The sequence below is a fragment of the Malania oleifera genome, chromosome 10 (genome assembly GCF_029873635.1).
Source record: "Malania oleifera isolate guangnan ecotype guangnan chromosome 10, ASM2987363v1, whole genome shotgun sequence".
Lineage (NCBI taxonomy): Eukaryota > Viridiplantae > Streptophyta > Magnoliopsida > Santalales > Ximeniaceae > Malania > Malania oleifera.
The window spans coordinates 87,100,092-87,116,293 of record NC_080426.1 but is presented as its reverse complement, the minus strand read 5'-3'; the positions used below and the strand labels follow the sequence as shown (position 1 = coordinate 87,116,293).

At 35.5% G+C, this 16,202-nt stretch overlaps 1 protein-coding gene across 1 annotated transcript in view; it reads left to right on the top strand.

The window, feature by feature from the left end:
* The first annotated feature begins 2,510 nt into the window (after positions 1-2,510).
* Positions 2,511-16,202, top strand: part of LOC131165471 (uncharacterized) — a 34,129-nt gene continuing 20,437 nt past the window's right edge. Inside the window, exons 1-2 of the mRNA XM_058123322.1 lie at positions 2,511-2,992; positions 5,518-5,718. Coding sequence (XP_057979305.1) covers positions 2,882-2,992; positions 5,518-5,718 — 312 coding nt within the window. The 5' untranslated portion in view covers positions 2,511-2,881. The remainder of the gene's footprint in view (positions 2,993-5,517; positions 5,719-16,202) is intronic.

The following is a 16,202-nucleotide window of genomic DNA, read 5'->3' as shown; positions in this document are numbered from 1 at the left end:
CCACCACGCAAGGAGAGTTTGTAAAGGTGGAAGTCAACCCTACTGTAATTTGACCTAGTTGTAAACGATGCCGCTCCACCCGATAAGTGAGTAATAGTGGTAATCCTCAGGCTTGCGAGCTGAGGCAGGGACGTAGGTTGTATTGGCTTACCCCCGATAAAATATCATGCGTGTACTTTATATTTCTGTAATTTATTTTCTGCACTTTCATTTTCAACACATGTATGTTGTATGCCTGATTCATTATATGTTGTGCATGTGTTGATTGGGTTTACGATTATATAGACAAACCCTAGGTTGTATATTACTACTGCTGATTTGGATAAACCTGAGAATAAATTTTTAATACCCAATTCACCCCCCTCTTGGGATTGCACCAAAGTCAACAAGTAGGGCAAAGGTTGTGGAGTTGTTTTGTTGCCTAGGGCAAGTTAAGTTCTCTTTCACAAGTTTGCTTTTTTTGGCGCTTTATGTGCATGTATGCTTATGCCAAGCATGGAATGATGGATAACTTCATGGAATTGTTTGTGGGGTCCTCATGTAGAAATGATATTACTTAGAAAATAGTGATAATTGGCTATGCAAAGTAAGGGGATGGTGAGATTAAGAAAACATTTAGTTTTTCTTAGATATTCTTAGACGTCGGGTATAAGCAATTTTGAAGTGATGTTCTCTTGTGATCTTCATGTTTGTACTATCTTATCAGCCTTAGTCACTTGAATTCATATTCATTCCTTGAACACAAATACCTATTTTTATAAAAATGTTGGACTCAATAGTGCTTTGATAGATATGCATGTTTTGATAGATGAACTTGCTAAGTGTAGGAACATCAAAATGTTCAATTATCATTTGATACAATTTATGACCAAGATGGAGTTTCATTGAGTGCAAGGATCTTATGAAATTCTGTGTATGTGATGCGGAGGGAAGGTGCAAGAATTATTTATGATGATATACACTGAATTGAAATTCAATGAGTCAATTGTTATTGGTGTCCTAGCAATGGTGGCCTATTAGATCGAGGCAAGGACATGCTTATTTAATTCCGTGATAAGGGATTATGGCATTAAACCTTGTATCAAGAACTACAATTGCATGGTAGAATTTTACAAATTTGAGATATTTTAATAAAGGTTTTTTAGTTGATTGATAATGTCCCATTTGACAAGCATTTCATGAGATGGGATTGCGTATCCATAATGATGTTGAGCTCAAAAGGAGTTGTGCCCAGGACGTGCTAGAGATGGAGAGCTAGGATGAGAGTATGCATGTGTTATTTGCAAACATGCATGCCCATGGAAGGAAATGGGAAAGTATAGCTTCCATTAGGAAAAATATGAAAAAGAAAGGAGTGGAGAATATGCAGGGCCTAAGTTGGGTCAAGAGCTAGGGTAGTTCATTATCTCACTATGGGAAAATCTCCTTACAGGAGGATATTACAGTGGATGAGATTTCCAATGCTAGACCAGGTTTCAAGCCTCCTTCTATGCATAAGATAAGGACATTGAAAGAGCATAGGAAAGCTTGGAGTGAATATGGATGCTCTATTATGGCCGATGGTTGGACTAATGGGTGTTCAAGGATTCTTATCAATTTCTTTGTATATGCTCCGTAAAGAGTATAAAATAAACTATTTCTTGTGCTAGATTGAAACTACTATATTGTTTGGGTCTTCCACTCAAAGAAAATATATTTAGAAATGTTGACATGCTTTGGAATTTCATTTTCTTCCTAATTTGTTCTCTAATATACATGCTTCCCAAATATTCTTTCCATAATCTTAACCCATATACTGAGGCTCTATAGTCCTCAAATTGAACGTATCAACTCTAATGAGATCAATGTATTCAAAGGATTTGCGACTCATGACTAAAAAAATAACAAAGAACTAGTTTCGAAAGTTAGTGTTTCATATCATATCATCTGCCTACTTTATATAAATTTAATTTTTGAAGCTATGTGTTTATTTAGGTACTTGATGTTACAAAAGCTGTAAATGTTTCTTTAGTGATGGCTTATGATTGTATGCTTTGTGCTTGGGGACAAATACACGTTTTTAGATTTATTCTACTTTGAGCCTACTAATTGATGGTCCATGTAGGTTTTACCAAAGTGGAGTCCAAGTATGAAAACAACTTTCTAGGTAATTTATCTTTTAAAAAAAATGAATTCTTCTATGTGGATTTGGATAAAATGAAATATAAAATTGTATTGAAATTTGTGTAATTATACACATATCCAAATGAAAAAGTAAAACTCATACTCTTACATACAATATTAATGTATTTTAATGGTCTCTCTACAAATATTACTATCCATTTTTGTTATTTGCTATGAACTTTTTTACGAATTCGTCTAAAATAATAAATCATCAAAAGCAAATAATATAAATCATTAGATGTTGTTTAATCATTATCAAAAGTAATTAAACCAAGCCTTATAAACGATTAGGTGCATGGGTCATGCATGCAAAAGTGTTATGTGCATGGGCCATGCAAAATTGTTGGTCCATTAAGTGTCTTTCATTTAAAAATCGCTGCATTAACTTTTAATTGCAGGTCTATTAAGCATCTTTTAAAAATCGCTACATTTAAAAATCGCTACACCCAATCGGACCATAAGAAAATGACTAACGAATTTTGATTAAAAGATGATGTAGTGGTTATGTGAGACTGCATCAATTTTGGTTCGGATTATTTTTAAATAATTTCTAATAAAACAATATTAAAATTGGAAAAAATTCGTGAGGAAGCCGTTATCAGGTATTTGCTTCTTCTGCAATCGAAGCCACCCATTTGCTTCCCGCAGCATACATAGCTATAGCTAGTTGCCGAGTGCGTACCGAAGGGGAGTGGTTGAAGTTAACGGAGAGAAGAGAATGCCCACTTTGAATCTTTACACCAACGTCCCGGTAGACGCTGTGGTGGCCTCCGACATTCTCAAAGATGCCTCCAAAGCTGTTGCCAAGATTATTGGTAAACCAGAATCTGTTGAGTACCCATTTACCCACGACCTCCTAATTCGTAATCTTCGTGGACATGCTTTTGTGCTGTTGGTTCCGTTCTATTTCTTGTTATTGGCTCTTTCCTTTTTCGCATAACAGCGATACATTGACTGGCAGCTGTTCGACAAAATTACTCTTCCAACCTGAAACTCTTCTGCTGATACTTCATTTGCCCACTTCAAGCTCTGCTGCTGTAGTATTTTTCTTGTTGACGTTTCACCTGGGGCAAAATTTGTCATCAAACTCTGGCAGAGTATAGGGTCATTAATGCCATCTTTGCATTCTTGCCTTGAGCTATTTCTTTACAATGATTCATATGACAACGAATTTTAAGAATACTTAATTCCCGTCCCTCCATGTTGTTGAGTCAAAATTGTAAGCGTGGTTTGTTTTAATCCAATTTTACTTTATGAATTACTCTCAGTGTTTGTTTAATTATATGTGTGACTGTGTGAGATGATAATTCGTGACTTATATTCTGTCAACAAAGTATTAGCTGAGTTTGGTTAAGTTATTTATTTATTTATTTATTTTATAAGCTCTTATCTTGCGTGAGCGCTTGTGACAGTGAAATCAATAACACGGAAGGATCCCCAAACGAACTAGAGACAAAAGCATAAATCAATAACAGCAATTCACAAGAAAATAAGGGCCAAATAAACACAACTATCAAACATCTGAAATTCTCAAATTGAATGAAATAAAAGCTTACATAATCACCAGATTTCAATATTTGGAAGTGAAATCAAAGGATAACAACATTTTTATTTGATTCAAACTGATCTCTAGGTTTGAAGGCAACACTAGCCTCTCAAAATTTATGTTCCAGATTTCCCCTTCAATCTTGGGGAGCTTCTGCTTGTAACTTTTAGGTTTTGGTAACAAGTCCCTGATGTTTTAGAAAGTTTAGTAGCAGCAATCATCCTTTTCTATGTGTATCTGGCACTCACTGCTACGCACAACAAATTCCTAGTTTGGAGAAGGAAGAAGAAGGATGACTTGTATATCTATGTTCCATAAAATCAAATTTACTGACTTCAATGTGAGCAACGAAATCAAATCTAGTAACTTCCAGTTCATGTTTTCGAAAAAAAAAAAATAAGGATTCTCATAAACGAGTTCATTATATATCAAATTTAAAATTTTGAGTTGAGTTAAATAATTGAAATATGTAATCTTGATAATATAAAATAATTGAATCTACCAAATTTGAGTTCACACAGACTTGAATTTAGAAATTTTGATATTTGTTTCGTTGAAAGTACAAACTACAAAAATCAAGTCCACTAAGAACTCAAATTTACACCCAACAAAAAGAATAGAAAAGAACCTCAAATTTACTTTGTGTTTAGGAGCATAGATTTCGGACCTTTGATTTGTATTTGTGTAGATTTGGACAAAACACAGTATAAAATTATATTGTCTTCCTTCCAAATCCACAGAAATCTAAATTCAAGCTCCAAAACCCATGTTCCCAAATGCTACCTAATAACTATTTCATGTGACTGCAAATACTTTTTAAATTAAAGCAGGTTAATTTTTTTAAAACAAAAATAAAATACATAAAAAGTTTGGTCACTAAGCACCCAGGCCTTTCTCTGTATACAATCATAGGGGGCAAAGAAGCCATTGACAGTTACCTGCATATTCTGCAATTGAGACCACCCATTTGCTTCCCACAGCTTATATAGAAATTTCTAGTACAAAGGAGTGGTTGAAAGTAAACAAAAGAAGCAAATTCCCACTTTTAATCTTTACACAACTGTCAAAGCGGACACTATGGTTGCTTCTGACATTCTCAAAGTTTCCAAGATCATTGGCAAACCAGAGTCTGTTAAGTACCTATTACCCACCACCTCCTAGTTCGTGATCTTCGTGGACTTGTTTTTGTGCTTGTTATTAGCCATAACATCTGTATATATCTATATATATATAGATATATATGTATATGTATATGCATATATTTGGTCAAATTAACTATCATTTGTTCGAAAAAATTACTCTTCCAACATGAAATTCTTCAGTTTATGCTTCACTTGCCCACTTCAAGTTCTGCAGCTGTAGTATATTTTTTCTTGAATCTTCACCTGGCGCAGAGTTGTTATTCTTACATCTCACAAAAATTTGTGTGAGACCCATTTCACACACAGAATGCTCATGGACTAAATATCCCTTTCATGCCTATTATTTTTTTGATAGCCAAAGAACATGAATTTATTAGAGAAAGAAAACTGCATAAGAAGGAGAACAAGAATTCCTCCACAATAAAGAAAGAAAAAAAATAATAAAAAAAAATAAAACAAAAACACCATTGGGTTATGGATTGACCATAACCCAACACACCTTTGGGTTCCATTTAATTGATATTGGGCTTTTGCTTGCTTTGAGTGATGGTTTGCTAGTTGAATTTTGAATCCTTTTTTCCCACTTCGTTATTGGGTTAATTTTTATTTATTCGTTAAGTTGATATAACTTGCACATTTCATCTTATTTTCTTCTTGATTTTTCAGTACGTGATGATTTTGCTGAATGAGGCAGTGCCTATAGCATTTGCTGGCACTGAAGAGCCAGCTGCATATGGAGAATTGATCTCCATTGGGGGCCTTGGACCAAATGTTAATGGGAAATTAAGTTCAACAGTTGGAGATATTCTTCAAACAAAGCTTTCTGTAGATAGCTCCCGATTTTATATAAAATTTTATGATGTTCAGGTAAGTTATCTGATCTGTTCTGTTCAGAGTTTTTGCTGGAATTCATTTGAAACAATGAGGCGCATATACTAGCGATAAAACTGTGTTATGTGAGTGCGCTAAAGCAAATATTTCTCATGGTTGTGCATTATGGTTCTCTTCTCTTAGACAAAAATGACAAAAACTACTGTATAATTAATCAGTTTCTCTTGATTCATTAAAAAGATGATGTGTTTTGGGAAAGATCATAAAATATTTATATATATATATATATATATATATATATATAGACACAACAACTACAAGTAGCCTTAATTCCCACTAGGTGGGGTCAGCTACATAAATCCTTTTCCACCAATTTAACCGATTGAGACCACTTCCCTTCTCTAGTTTAAGAGCTATTAAATCCTTCCTCACTAGCTCGTTTCAGGTTATTCTTGATCTACCCTTATCCCTTTTTAGACCACAAACGATAACAAACTCATTCCTGCTCATAAGTATGCTACTAGGCTTGCATTCCAAATGCCTAAACCATCTAAGCTGCTCTCCCTTATCTTGCCTTCAATTGGCGTTATGTCTAGTTTATTGCGTATATGTTTGTTCTTTAATTTATCCTTTAATGTTATACCATTCATCAACCTTAACATTTGCATTTCAGCAATTTTTACTGTTTGTACATGTTGTTTCCTAGTTGCCCAACATTTTTATCCATAAAGCGTGACTGGCCTTATAGTCGTCTTATAGAACTTTCCTTTTAATTTTAAGGATATTCTATGACCACACAACATGCTTGGCGCACTACTCCATGTTACCTAATCTGCTTGAATTCTATGTATTACATCCTCTACAATTTCCCCTTTTGCTAACATAATAGATCTAGGATATCATCTAATGTTATTAATTTCTTGATTATCAAATTTAATCTTCCCTCCAATACTCCCCTAACATTATTGATTACATTTCATATATTATGTCTTGTTCCTACTTATTCTAAAACCTTTAGACTCTAAAACAGTTCTTCAAAGTTGTAACTTAGATTCCACAACACTCCTACTTTCATTAGTCAAGCGTATCATCTGCAAATAACATACACCAAAGGATCTCATTTTGGTATTTCTAGTGAGTTCATCAATCACTAAAGCAAAAAGATCAGGACTTGCAATAGAACCTTGATGCCCTCAATATATCTAATGTAACCATCCTTCTTTTATAAAACCCACAAAAGAACTTCCTAGGTACTCTATCACAGGCCTTTTCTAGGTCAATAAATACCATATGCAAGTCCCTTTTCTTTTCCCTAAACTTTACCATTACAAAAAACAAACAACAACAAAACCAAGCCTTAGTCCCACTAAGTGGGGTCGGCTATATGAATCATTTTCCGCCAATTTATGCGATCATGGACCATTTCTTTTGATAGATTCAAAGATATTAAATCCTTACTCACTATCTCCTCCCAAGTTATTTTAGGTCTACCCCTACCCCTTCTATTGCCCCCCACAGTAACTAAGTCACTCTTCCTCACAGGTGCACTATAAGGCCTACGTTGCAAGTGTCCATACCATCTGAGTCGTCTTTCCCTTATCTTATCTTCTATAGGAGCTACACCTAACTTACCACGAATATGTTCATTCGTTAATTTATCTTTCAATGTTATACTACTCATCCATCTAAGCATCCTCATCTCGGCAAATTTTACTTTTTGGATATTATGTTTCTTCGTCGCCCAACATTCTGATCCATATAGCATAGCTGGTCTTATAGCTGTCCTATAAAACTTCCCTTTCAATTTTAAGGGTATTCTACGATCACATAGAACACTTGAAGAACTTCTCCATTTTACCCAACCTGCTTTAACTCTATGCATTACATCATCTTCAATTTCTCCTTCAGCTTGCATAATAGATCCAAGGTATCGAAATCTACAAGTGCTATTTATTTCTTCATCATCAAGTTTAACTTTGTCTCCAATATTCCTCCTATCATTACTAAAATTACATTTCATATATTCTGTTTTATTTCTACTTATCTTAAAGCCTCTAGATTCCAAAGCTTCTCTCCATAATTCTAACTCAGCCTCTACTCCATCCCTAGTTTTGTCAATTAATACAATATCATCTGCAAACAACATACACCATGGAACCTCCTTTTGAATACTCTTAGTCAATTGGTCCATCACTAAAGCAAAAAGATAAGGACTCAAAGCAGATCCTTGATGTACACCTATGGTAATTGGAAATTCTCTAGTTTCTTCATCTATAGTCTTTACACTAGTCATTACTCCATCGTACATATCCTTAATGACATCGGTATACCTACAACATACACCCTTTTTTTCTAAAACCCACGATAGAACTTCCCTAGGTATCCTATCATATGCTTTCTCAAGGTCAATAAATATCATATGCAAGTCCCTCTTCTTTTCCCTAAACTTTTCCATTAATCTTCTTAAAAGGTAAATAGCTTCTGTGGTAGATCTCCCAAGCATAAAACCAAATTGATTTTCTGAGATCTTCGTTTCTAACCTTAATCTTTCTTCAATTACTCTTTCCCATAGTTTCATCGTATGACTCATAAGTTTAATTCCATGATAGTTATTACAATTTTGAATATCTCCTTTATTTTTGTATATAGGTATTAAAGTGCTTTTCCTCCATTCATCTGGCATTTTCTTAGTTTTTACAATTGTATTAAATAAATTAGTTAACCATATAATTCTGTTATCACCCAAGCATTTCCAAACTTCAATTGGGATGTTATCTGGTCACATAGCTTTCCCATTTTTCATCTTTTTTAGTGCAAACTTAACTTCGTTAACTCTAATTTTTCGAATAAATCTTATATTTTTAGTCTTTTCCTCATTTGACAATTCTAAATTTAAGCTTTCTATTTGGTTTTCGTTAAACAACTTACTAAAGTAACTTCGCCATCTTTCTTTAATATCTTCGTCCTTAACCAAGACAATATCATCCTCACTTTTTATACATTTTACATTTCCTAAGTCCTTGTTCTTCCTTTCTCTAGCTTTAGCAAGTTTAAACTTTACCATTGATCTTCTTAAAAGATAAATAACTTTTGTTGTCCATCTCCCAGGCATAAAACCAAATTGATCCTCTAAAACTCTCTTTTTTAGTCTTATTCTTTGTTCAATTATCTTTTCCCATGGTTTCACTCTTATAATTTTAGTTCTATGATAGTTATTTCAATTTTGAATATTGCCTTTGTTTTTGTATGAAGGCATTAACGTGCTTTTTCTCTATTCATCTGACATTTTCTTAGTTTTTATAATAGTTTTGAATAAATTAGTTAACCATACACACCTTTTATCCCCTAAACATTTCCAAACTTCAATTGGTATGTTATCTAATCCAATAGATTTCCCAATTTTCATTTTTTTAAAGCGATCTTAACTTCAAGGGCTATAAATTTGCAAATAAATCTCCTATGTTTAGTCTTTTCCTCATTTTTCACTTCCAAGCTCAAGCTTTCAGTTTTGTTTTCATTAAAAAACTTATTAAAGTATCTCCACTATCTCTCTTTTATGTCTTCTTCTTTGATTAAGACATTTCATTCTTGTTTTTATACATTTTATATTACCCAAATCTTTTTATATTCTTTTTCTAGCTCTAGCAAGTTTATAAATCTCTCTTTCTCCTTATTTTGTATGTAGTCTAGTATATAAAGTACCGTAAGCTCTATGTTTTGCATTGATCTATGTTGCTCTTTCTCTTCCATTTTTTAGTATATATATCGGATTCTAGGACTCTATGTTGTGTGGTAAACTTTCTCCTAGGATAACTTTACAATCTTTACATGATAGACGATCCTCCTTCCTTGCTAAGAAGAAATCTATTTGACTTTTATTTTGCCTGCTCTTGAAAGTTATTATATGTTCTTCTCTTTTCAATATAACTAAATCATAAGACACGGAAAAATCTAAAATTTTATCACCAACCTCATTTTTATCTCCATATCCTTGATTTTCATGTATCCTCTCATAACCTATATTTTCCTTTTCAATGTGTTCATTCAAATTAGCTCCTAAAATGTCTTTTGAGACATTGGCATCCCTTGTTGTTGTTGTTGTTGTTGTTGTACACACTAAAGACATTTATTATCTTTAGGACTTACAACTATCTTAATTTTGATGATCCTATCCCCTATTCTTTTAGCATCCACTACATTGTCTTTTAGGTCTTTGTCTACAATGATTCCTACCCCGTTTTTATGTTTCTCTTTTCCAGCATACCAAAATTTAAATCCTGATTTCTCAATTTCTCTAGCTCTCTCCCCAATCCATTTTGTCTCTTGAAGACAAAGTAAGTTAATTTTCCTTCTAATCATGGTATCCACTATCTCCATGCTCGTTCACAGAAGTGTCCCTATATTCCAAGTTGATAATCTAATCCTAGTTTCCATTGCTAACTTCTTAGCTCTCTCCCTTCTAGGCTGACCTAAATTTCTTGCTGCCCCCAGGTGGTGTAAGTGCAAAGCATTGCTTGTAGGGAACACCCCTGTGAATAATTAGTGAGGAATATCGTACAAGTTTTACGCTGGCTGTCAGCTACCTAATGCAACCCTACTCCTTTATCTGAGCTTGGGACCGGCTGTGTGTTCAAAGATATATATAAAGGAAAATCATTAAAAGAAAAGACAGAATTACAAAGATTGGGAGTAAGGCATGTGTAAGCTATATTCCTTAAAATAACTAGGAAAGCAGTTACAATAAAGCCCCCTTCCAGTTCCTCTAAAGCTCAGACACAAAACTGCCTCAAGAAACCCTAAAGAAAGTGCCCAAAATGAAGCAAAAAAAAATAAAAAATACTATCACATAATAAGTGGGAAGGTGTTTATGTGAAATTAATGGCCCTTGCATTCCTTTTGAGCCACAAAGTCCAAAAAAGAGCAAACACGGCACACTTCCACAAAACCATCTCTCTCTTACTACTCCCAAAACCCCAAAAACAAACCAAGAAAGAGAGTTGAGAGACCATGGCAATACCATCAATGCTGCTTCACCTCTCAAAAATGGAGAAAAAGATGCCCACTAGTTTCAATAGAATCTGAACATGTAATGCATATATCCAAACTGATAGCTTTCTAAGGCCTCCTTACCTGCAGCTAGTCGTTAGTTCTAAATCGTATAGACAGCCAAAGTCCACATAAAAGCCCTGATCTTAAAAGGAGCTGTAACCTTCCAAATAGCATTATTCAAGGTGAAAGAATGAGAACTAGAGGTTCTCAGCATACGATGGAAAAAAAAATGGTAGTAAAAGAACAGGAAGCATCCCCAGTCCATATCTTCAAATCATTCCACAATTGAGGAACAAGAGTGCAAAGCTCTCAAAAAAATTGTAAGCGCTGAAACTTCCCATCAATCTAGATTTCTAAAGAAATGTAAGAAATTAATCGATGCATTATGGATGGAAAAGAGTAACAAAGGATGAGGAACCAACAACTCCAGAAAAACCTCCCCCACCCAAATATCCTCCCAAAACTAAATGAGATTCTAGTTACAAACTTTGAACTAGGTAAGAGGATAGAAAAAATGAGCAACCCATGACACGAAATAAATTTTTAAGGGCTCAAGTGAGAAGCATTACCACCTCCTCTAGTATCCCAACCATTCTGTTGCATAATGTACGTACTTATTATAACCTTGTGCCATTATGTAACCATTTCCCAACTAAAGAAATGTTTTTTGACACCACAATACCAAGGCCCTAGCTTTCCTCAGACTTAGGTCTCCTAACCATACCCCAACTAACTAACAATATGGTCCTTCTTCTTATCACCTTTCTGACCACGAGATCTGTCTCACTAGCCTTTCTATTTAGTAGTCATGCTCATGGAACTCTTGAAAAGAGAGAACAATAAAGAGGAATATGAGGAAGTGCTGAGCAAATGAGAGTAATGCAACCTCCATGATAAAAAGAACCCTTCTTCCACCCCTCTAACCTTCTATTCACTCTTCACTATCAGATCCCAAAAAGTAGGAGAATTAAGATTAATTCAAGCAGAATACCCAAATAAGTTGAAAGCCATTCTAAAATTGTGTAGCTAGCAGAAACGGCTAACCTTTCTAGCTCAATTGTCACCATGCTAATACCCTGCCACCCTACTCCTAGAAATTTTGATTTGCAAGTAGTTGTTATTTTTCATATTTGTGGCAAGTGACAACATGAAGGGAACAATTTCTTGGGTTCATCAATTCCATGGTTGAGATAGTCGATAGCAATAGACGTGCTCTATACTACTAACAATAACACAATCAACAAATACCACGCTGGCAGAGACAAATAGCTTATGCATTTACTGTAATGTGTTATGAGCAAACATAAACATTCAAGATCTAAACTACGGACAAAAAGCAGGGGTACCCATTAGCTGTCTTACTTTAAAAACATGCTCTGCAAGTCCAGATAAACAAAACAAACCAAGTAGGAAAGGGAAAACATGGCCAGAAAAGGCCTAACGTGCCAATGTGTGGGGTTGGGCTGTCAAATAGCGACTGGTTTGTGCGCCAGCAGCCAAAATAAAAAATTTGAAGGTTTCAAATCAGCACCCTCTGAGTACTCCTGTGGTGTTGGTTTCTTTAGAGGAGACCAGGAAGTATTGCCAATCACAAAGGCAAGGACTAGTTGTGCGTCCGGCAAAGAGTGTCAACCTAATGGGTGACAATGTTGTGTAGGGTTTAGGCTTGAGAAATCCTGTGCATGATGTTGACAACTTTAGGTTTTTAGGATCATTGCTCTGATACCATTTTAGAGAAAGTAAAAAAAGAGAAGGGTGTGTGGTAATGTGAGAACTTAAACAAAAGGTCTTCCACTCTATTTATAATATATCTTACATACATCAAAATAGATTGCACACTCACCAATAGACGATGATAAGTAACAAAACACACAGCAATAGGGAACATTTATTAATGCTTTCTGAAGTTTTATATAAAGAATTCATGCTTTACTACTGATTTCATCAATTTTTACAATCAAATCATAATTTGTGTCCAATTTTATTTTTGTAGCCTTGAAATTTAGCCAAAATTGAAATTTATAAACTTGCCTCCAGGAGCAATCATATTCAAATCCATTTTTCTGATAAATTCAATGTGTTAACATCAAAATTCCCCTTCATAACTTGAATGTTATCTCCCAAATTAGGGGTGGACAAAGATCATAACCTAAATTAGGACTTTTTGCTCCCTACTAGCTTATCACCTTTTTTTGAAAGGGGCTGCACCTTCTTCGTTAAAACAAAGCTTTACTTGCCCTTTTCCTCTTAAAAAGATCTTTAGTATTAAATCTTTAAAAGGTGCAGTACATAGAAACCTTGGTTTTAGAAGGAATCTTAGGTTTTCAAAATAAATGTACTTATCTTAAATGGGCAAGATGCACAAGATGAATAACAATTCTTTGAAAGACAAATTCTTAGAGGATGCTAAAGCCCAAGATCTATGATTCCATTAAAGTTTATAATTCAATGAAACACATCATCACTAGTTTACCTTCCATTCAAGTTCTGAAGAAAATGGGATTTCCAAGAAGGCAAATTCTCTTGGTCAAAGGAAAAAACAACAGTAGGGGCTTCATGGAGACTAGAGAGTGATCAAGATGGGATAATTCTTGAAATTCTTCTGTCACCATTCCTTTTGAGAATTTACTTAGTATACAAATCACTCTTACCATCTTGAGAACCACAAGTGAATCATCATTCTCCAAAATGCTTCCTCCCAAGAAAAGCTAGCCCTTGAAGCAACATGTGTCTGCTGACTACCATTGTTCACCTGATACCCCCCTTCTCCACATGTTGAAGAGTGTCCTGAATAGGCAAGACAACTCCTTAATCTCCACTTTTAAAACCTTACCTTCCACTCCCTACTGGCTTTGAAATTCACCAGATGAACCATGATCCTGATGCTTGGAGGTGTTTTCGCCTACATACCAAGCTGCGTGATTTGTTCTAGGATTAGAATGACATTCTTGTTCACATTGCATGGCTCATTTCTTAAAATTATTAGACCCAAACTCAAAATTAGGTTGAACCTGCTTATTTGGACCACCCAACTCTTTGGTTTTGTTTTTCTTCTTGTTATTATTTGGGCAGTAGGCTCATTCTAAGCACTGACTAGAAGCTACTCCAGGATGGCTTGGTCTATCCATTTCCAAAACAACCTTGCTAAACAAGACAAGGCACATGATGAGCCTCATTACTTTTAGTTGGACTTGGGTTCATTCTCCTCAAGATCTTACCTAAATCCAAAAGAATGCTTATGAGTCCTGAGCCAATCCATGTCATCTTCACACCATCACATTCAACCCCCTTACGAATCTTTGACCCTAACTGCTCTCTTGTTGTTGCAACTTCCTCAACTCCATTATCATCTGCCAACATACCACCACAATTTCTATATGACACCCATCCTTTTAGAGTTTTATCTTTGAAGCCACCCTACTAATCACATCTTTTCAACTCTGACCACTCATCCTTGACAATTGCCTTCAATTGAATCAACAGATCTAGTTGCTTGCTTCCAACCCACAACCAACTTCAAACCCATCAACACATCCTTGCCATCTCTCCCTATTATGTTAGTTCTCCAATCATAAGAAACTCCTCTCATCCCCTTGCTCTAACTTGGTATCTAACCAACGATCTTAACGCCCCAAAGCTGTCATTGTCATCCACATGATTTCACTTACCTAAGCCTAAATAGCCCTCCCAATCTTATATTGCCATTGTTGGAATCCTTATTGGAGATCTCTATCGTTGCTAACATGGCAACTTGTAACATATTAATTTAACAACATACACACATTGATTTGTAGAGGGCAAGCCTTGGATCAATTGTAAGGTTGCTCCTTTTGGATTTGTTGGTCACGAGTTTGAGTCCAAGGAAATAGCCTCTTTGTAAAAACAATAGGGGTAAGGCTATGTACACTATGACAACACTCCCCCTACACTAGCAAAGTGGGACCCATGCTCCCAAACACAACTTAATCTTTAATTTTGTTTTTTAGGTGGTTCATTTTGTTCGCAGTTGTTCTAGTTAGTTTGATCATTCCTCTTGTATGACATTGCTCTAGTGTGTGAGTATTGGGATGGAGTCTATGAATCCTAAAAGTATGTTTCCTTCATCACTGCCGTAGATAATGACTGAAAAATTGGATGGAAAGAATTATGTGAAGTGGTCTAAAGTTGTTAAGGTCTATTTGCCTAAATTAGGTGAATTTGACCACTTGTTCCTATTTGGGCCCTTTGATGAGAACAGAACAGAAGTGTGGGTTCAGGAAGATGCTTTGACTATTTCCCTCTTGTGGAACTCGATGGAACCCCAAATTGCACAAATGTGCATGCGTTTGGATGTATGCAAGGAGAGTTAGGTTTATGCCAAGCTTTTGTATTCCTATAACCTTACATGTATCTATGGATTATCCTTGGAGTACTTTCAATTACAATAGGGAGATAAGAGTGCTACAAAAAACTTTGTAGAAATGAAGTGTAGTCATAAGGAGCCTAACCTCACGCAACCTAAAACTGCTGATGTTTGCGAGATGCATAAGCAGAGGGAGCAGTTGACAATTCTTCAGGTTCTAGTGCGTTTGAAACATGAGTAGGAGGCATTTTGGTCCCACATACATGCTAGTGCAAAGTTGCCATCCTTTGCTGATGTTTATTCTCACATCCTTTGTGCTTCACCGACCACACATTCCCTTGCCCTTACATCTAGTGTTTTAACCCCTGACTCTTAAGGGACCACTTTCACTATATAAGGTCATTTTGGTTTTCAACCAAGCAACTACAATAGTTCTTGAGGTGGTTCAAGTGATCGTGGTGGAAGAGATGAACGAGGTAAAGGCACTTCTTGTGAGTGCTCTCATTGTGAGCAAGGAGGTCATACTATTTAGCAGTGTTGGGATCTCCACTGTAAAGCTCCTCATGTTGCTAATGCAGCCACCATAGATTCCATTCTTTCGGAGGCTAAGTGAGAACATCATACTATATCTATGTCAAAGGAAGAGTATTTTGAATTCCAGCAGTATCAAGCATCTCAGCAAGCTTCTCTTCCTGTTGCATCCTTTGCTCAAACAGGTAACCCTGCAACTTTCTTGTCATCCAGTACTTCTCGTCCTAGTCCTTGGGTTAGAGATTCTATTGTCGCTATAATTTTTTTCTCTACTGTCCGATTTTCTTAAAACCTACCTCGTGTTATTCTTGCTAATGGATCTACTGCTACTATTAAAGAAATAGGGATTGTAAATCCCACTTCCTATATTTCTTTTCCTTGGGTGTTGTATATTCCCAAACTCCCTTTCAATCTTATTTTATTTAGCAAGATTATCATGTCAATGAATTGTCCAATAACATTCTTCCCTAATTCCATTGTCATTCAGGATTTGAAGACAAGGAAGATGATTGGCGGAGGGTATGAAGCTGATGGACCTTACCACTTTAAGCCGTTATCTCCTTCTACCGCCTACATTGATGCTATTGCTGCCACACCA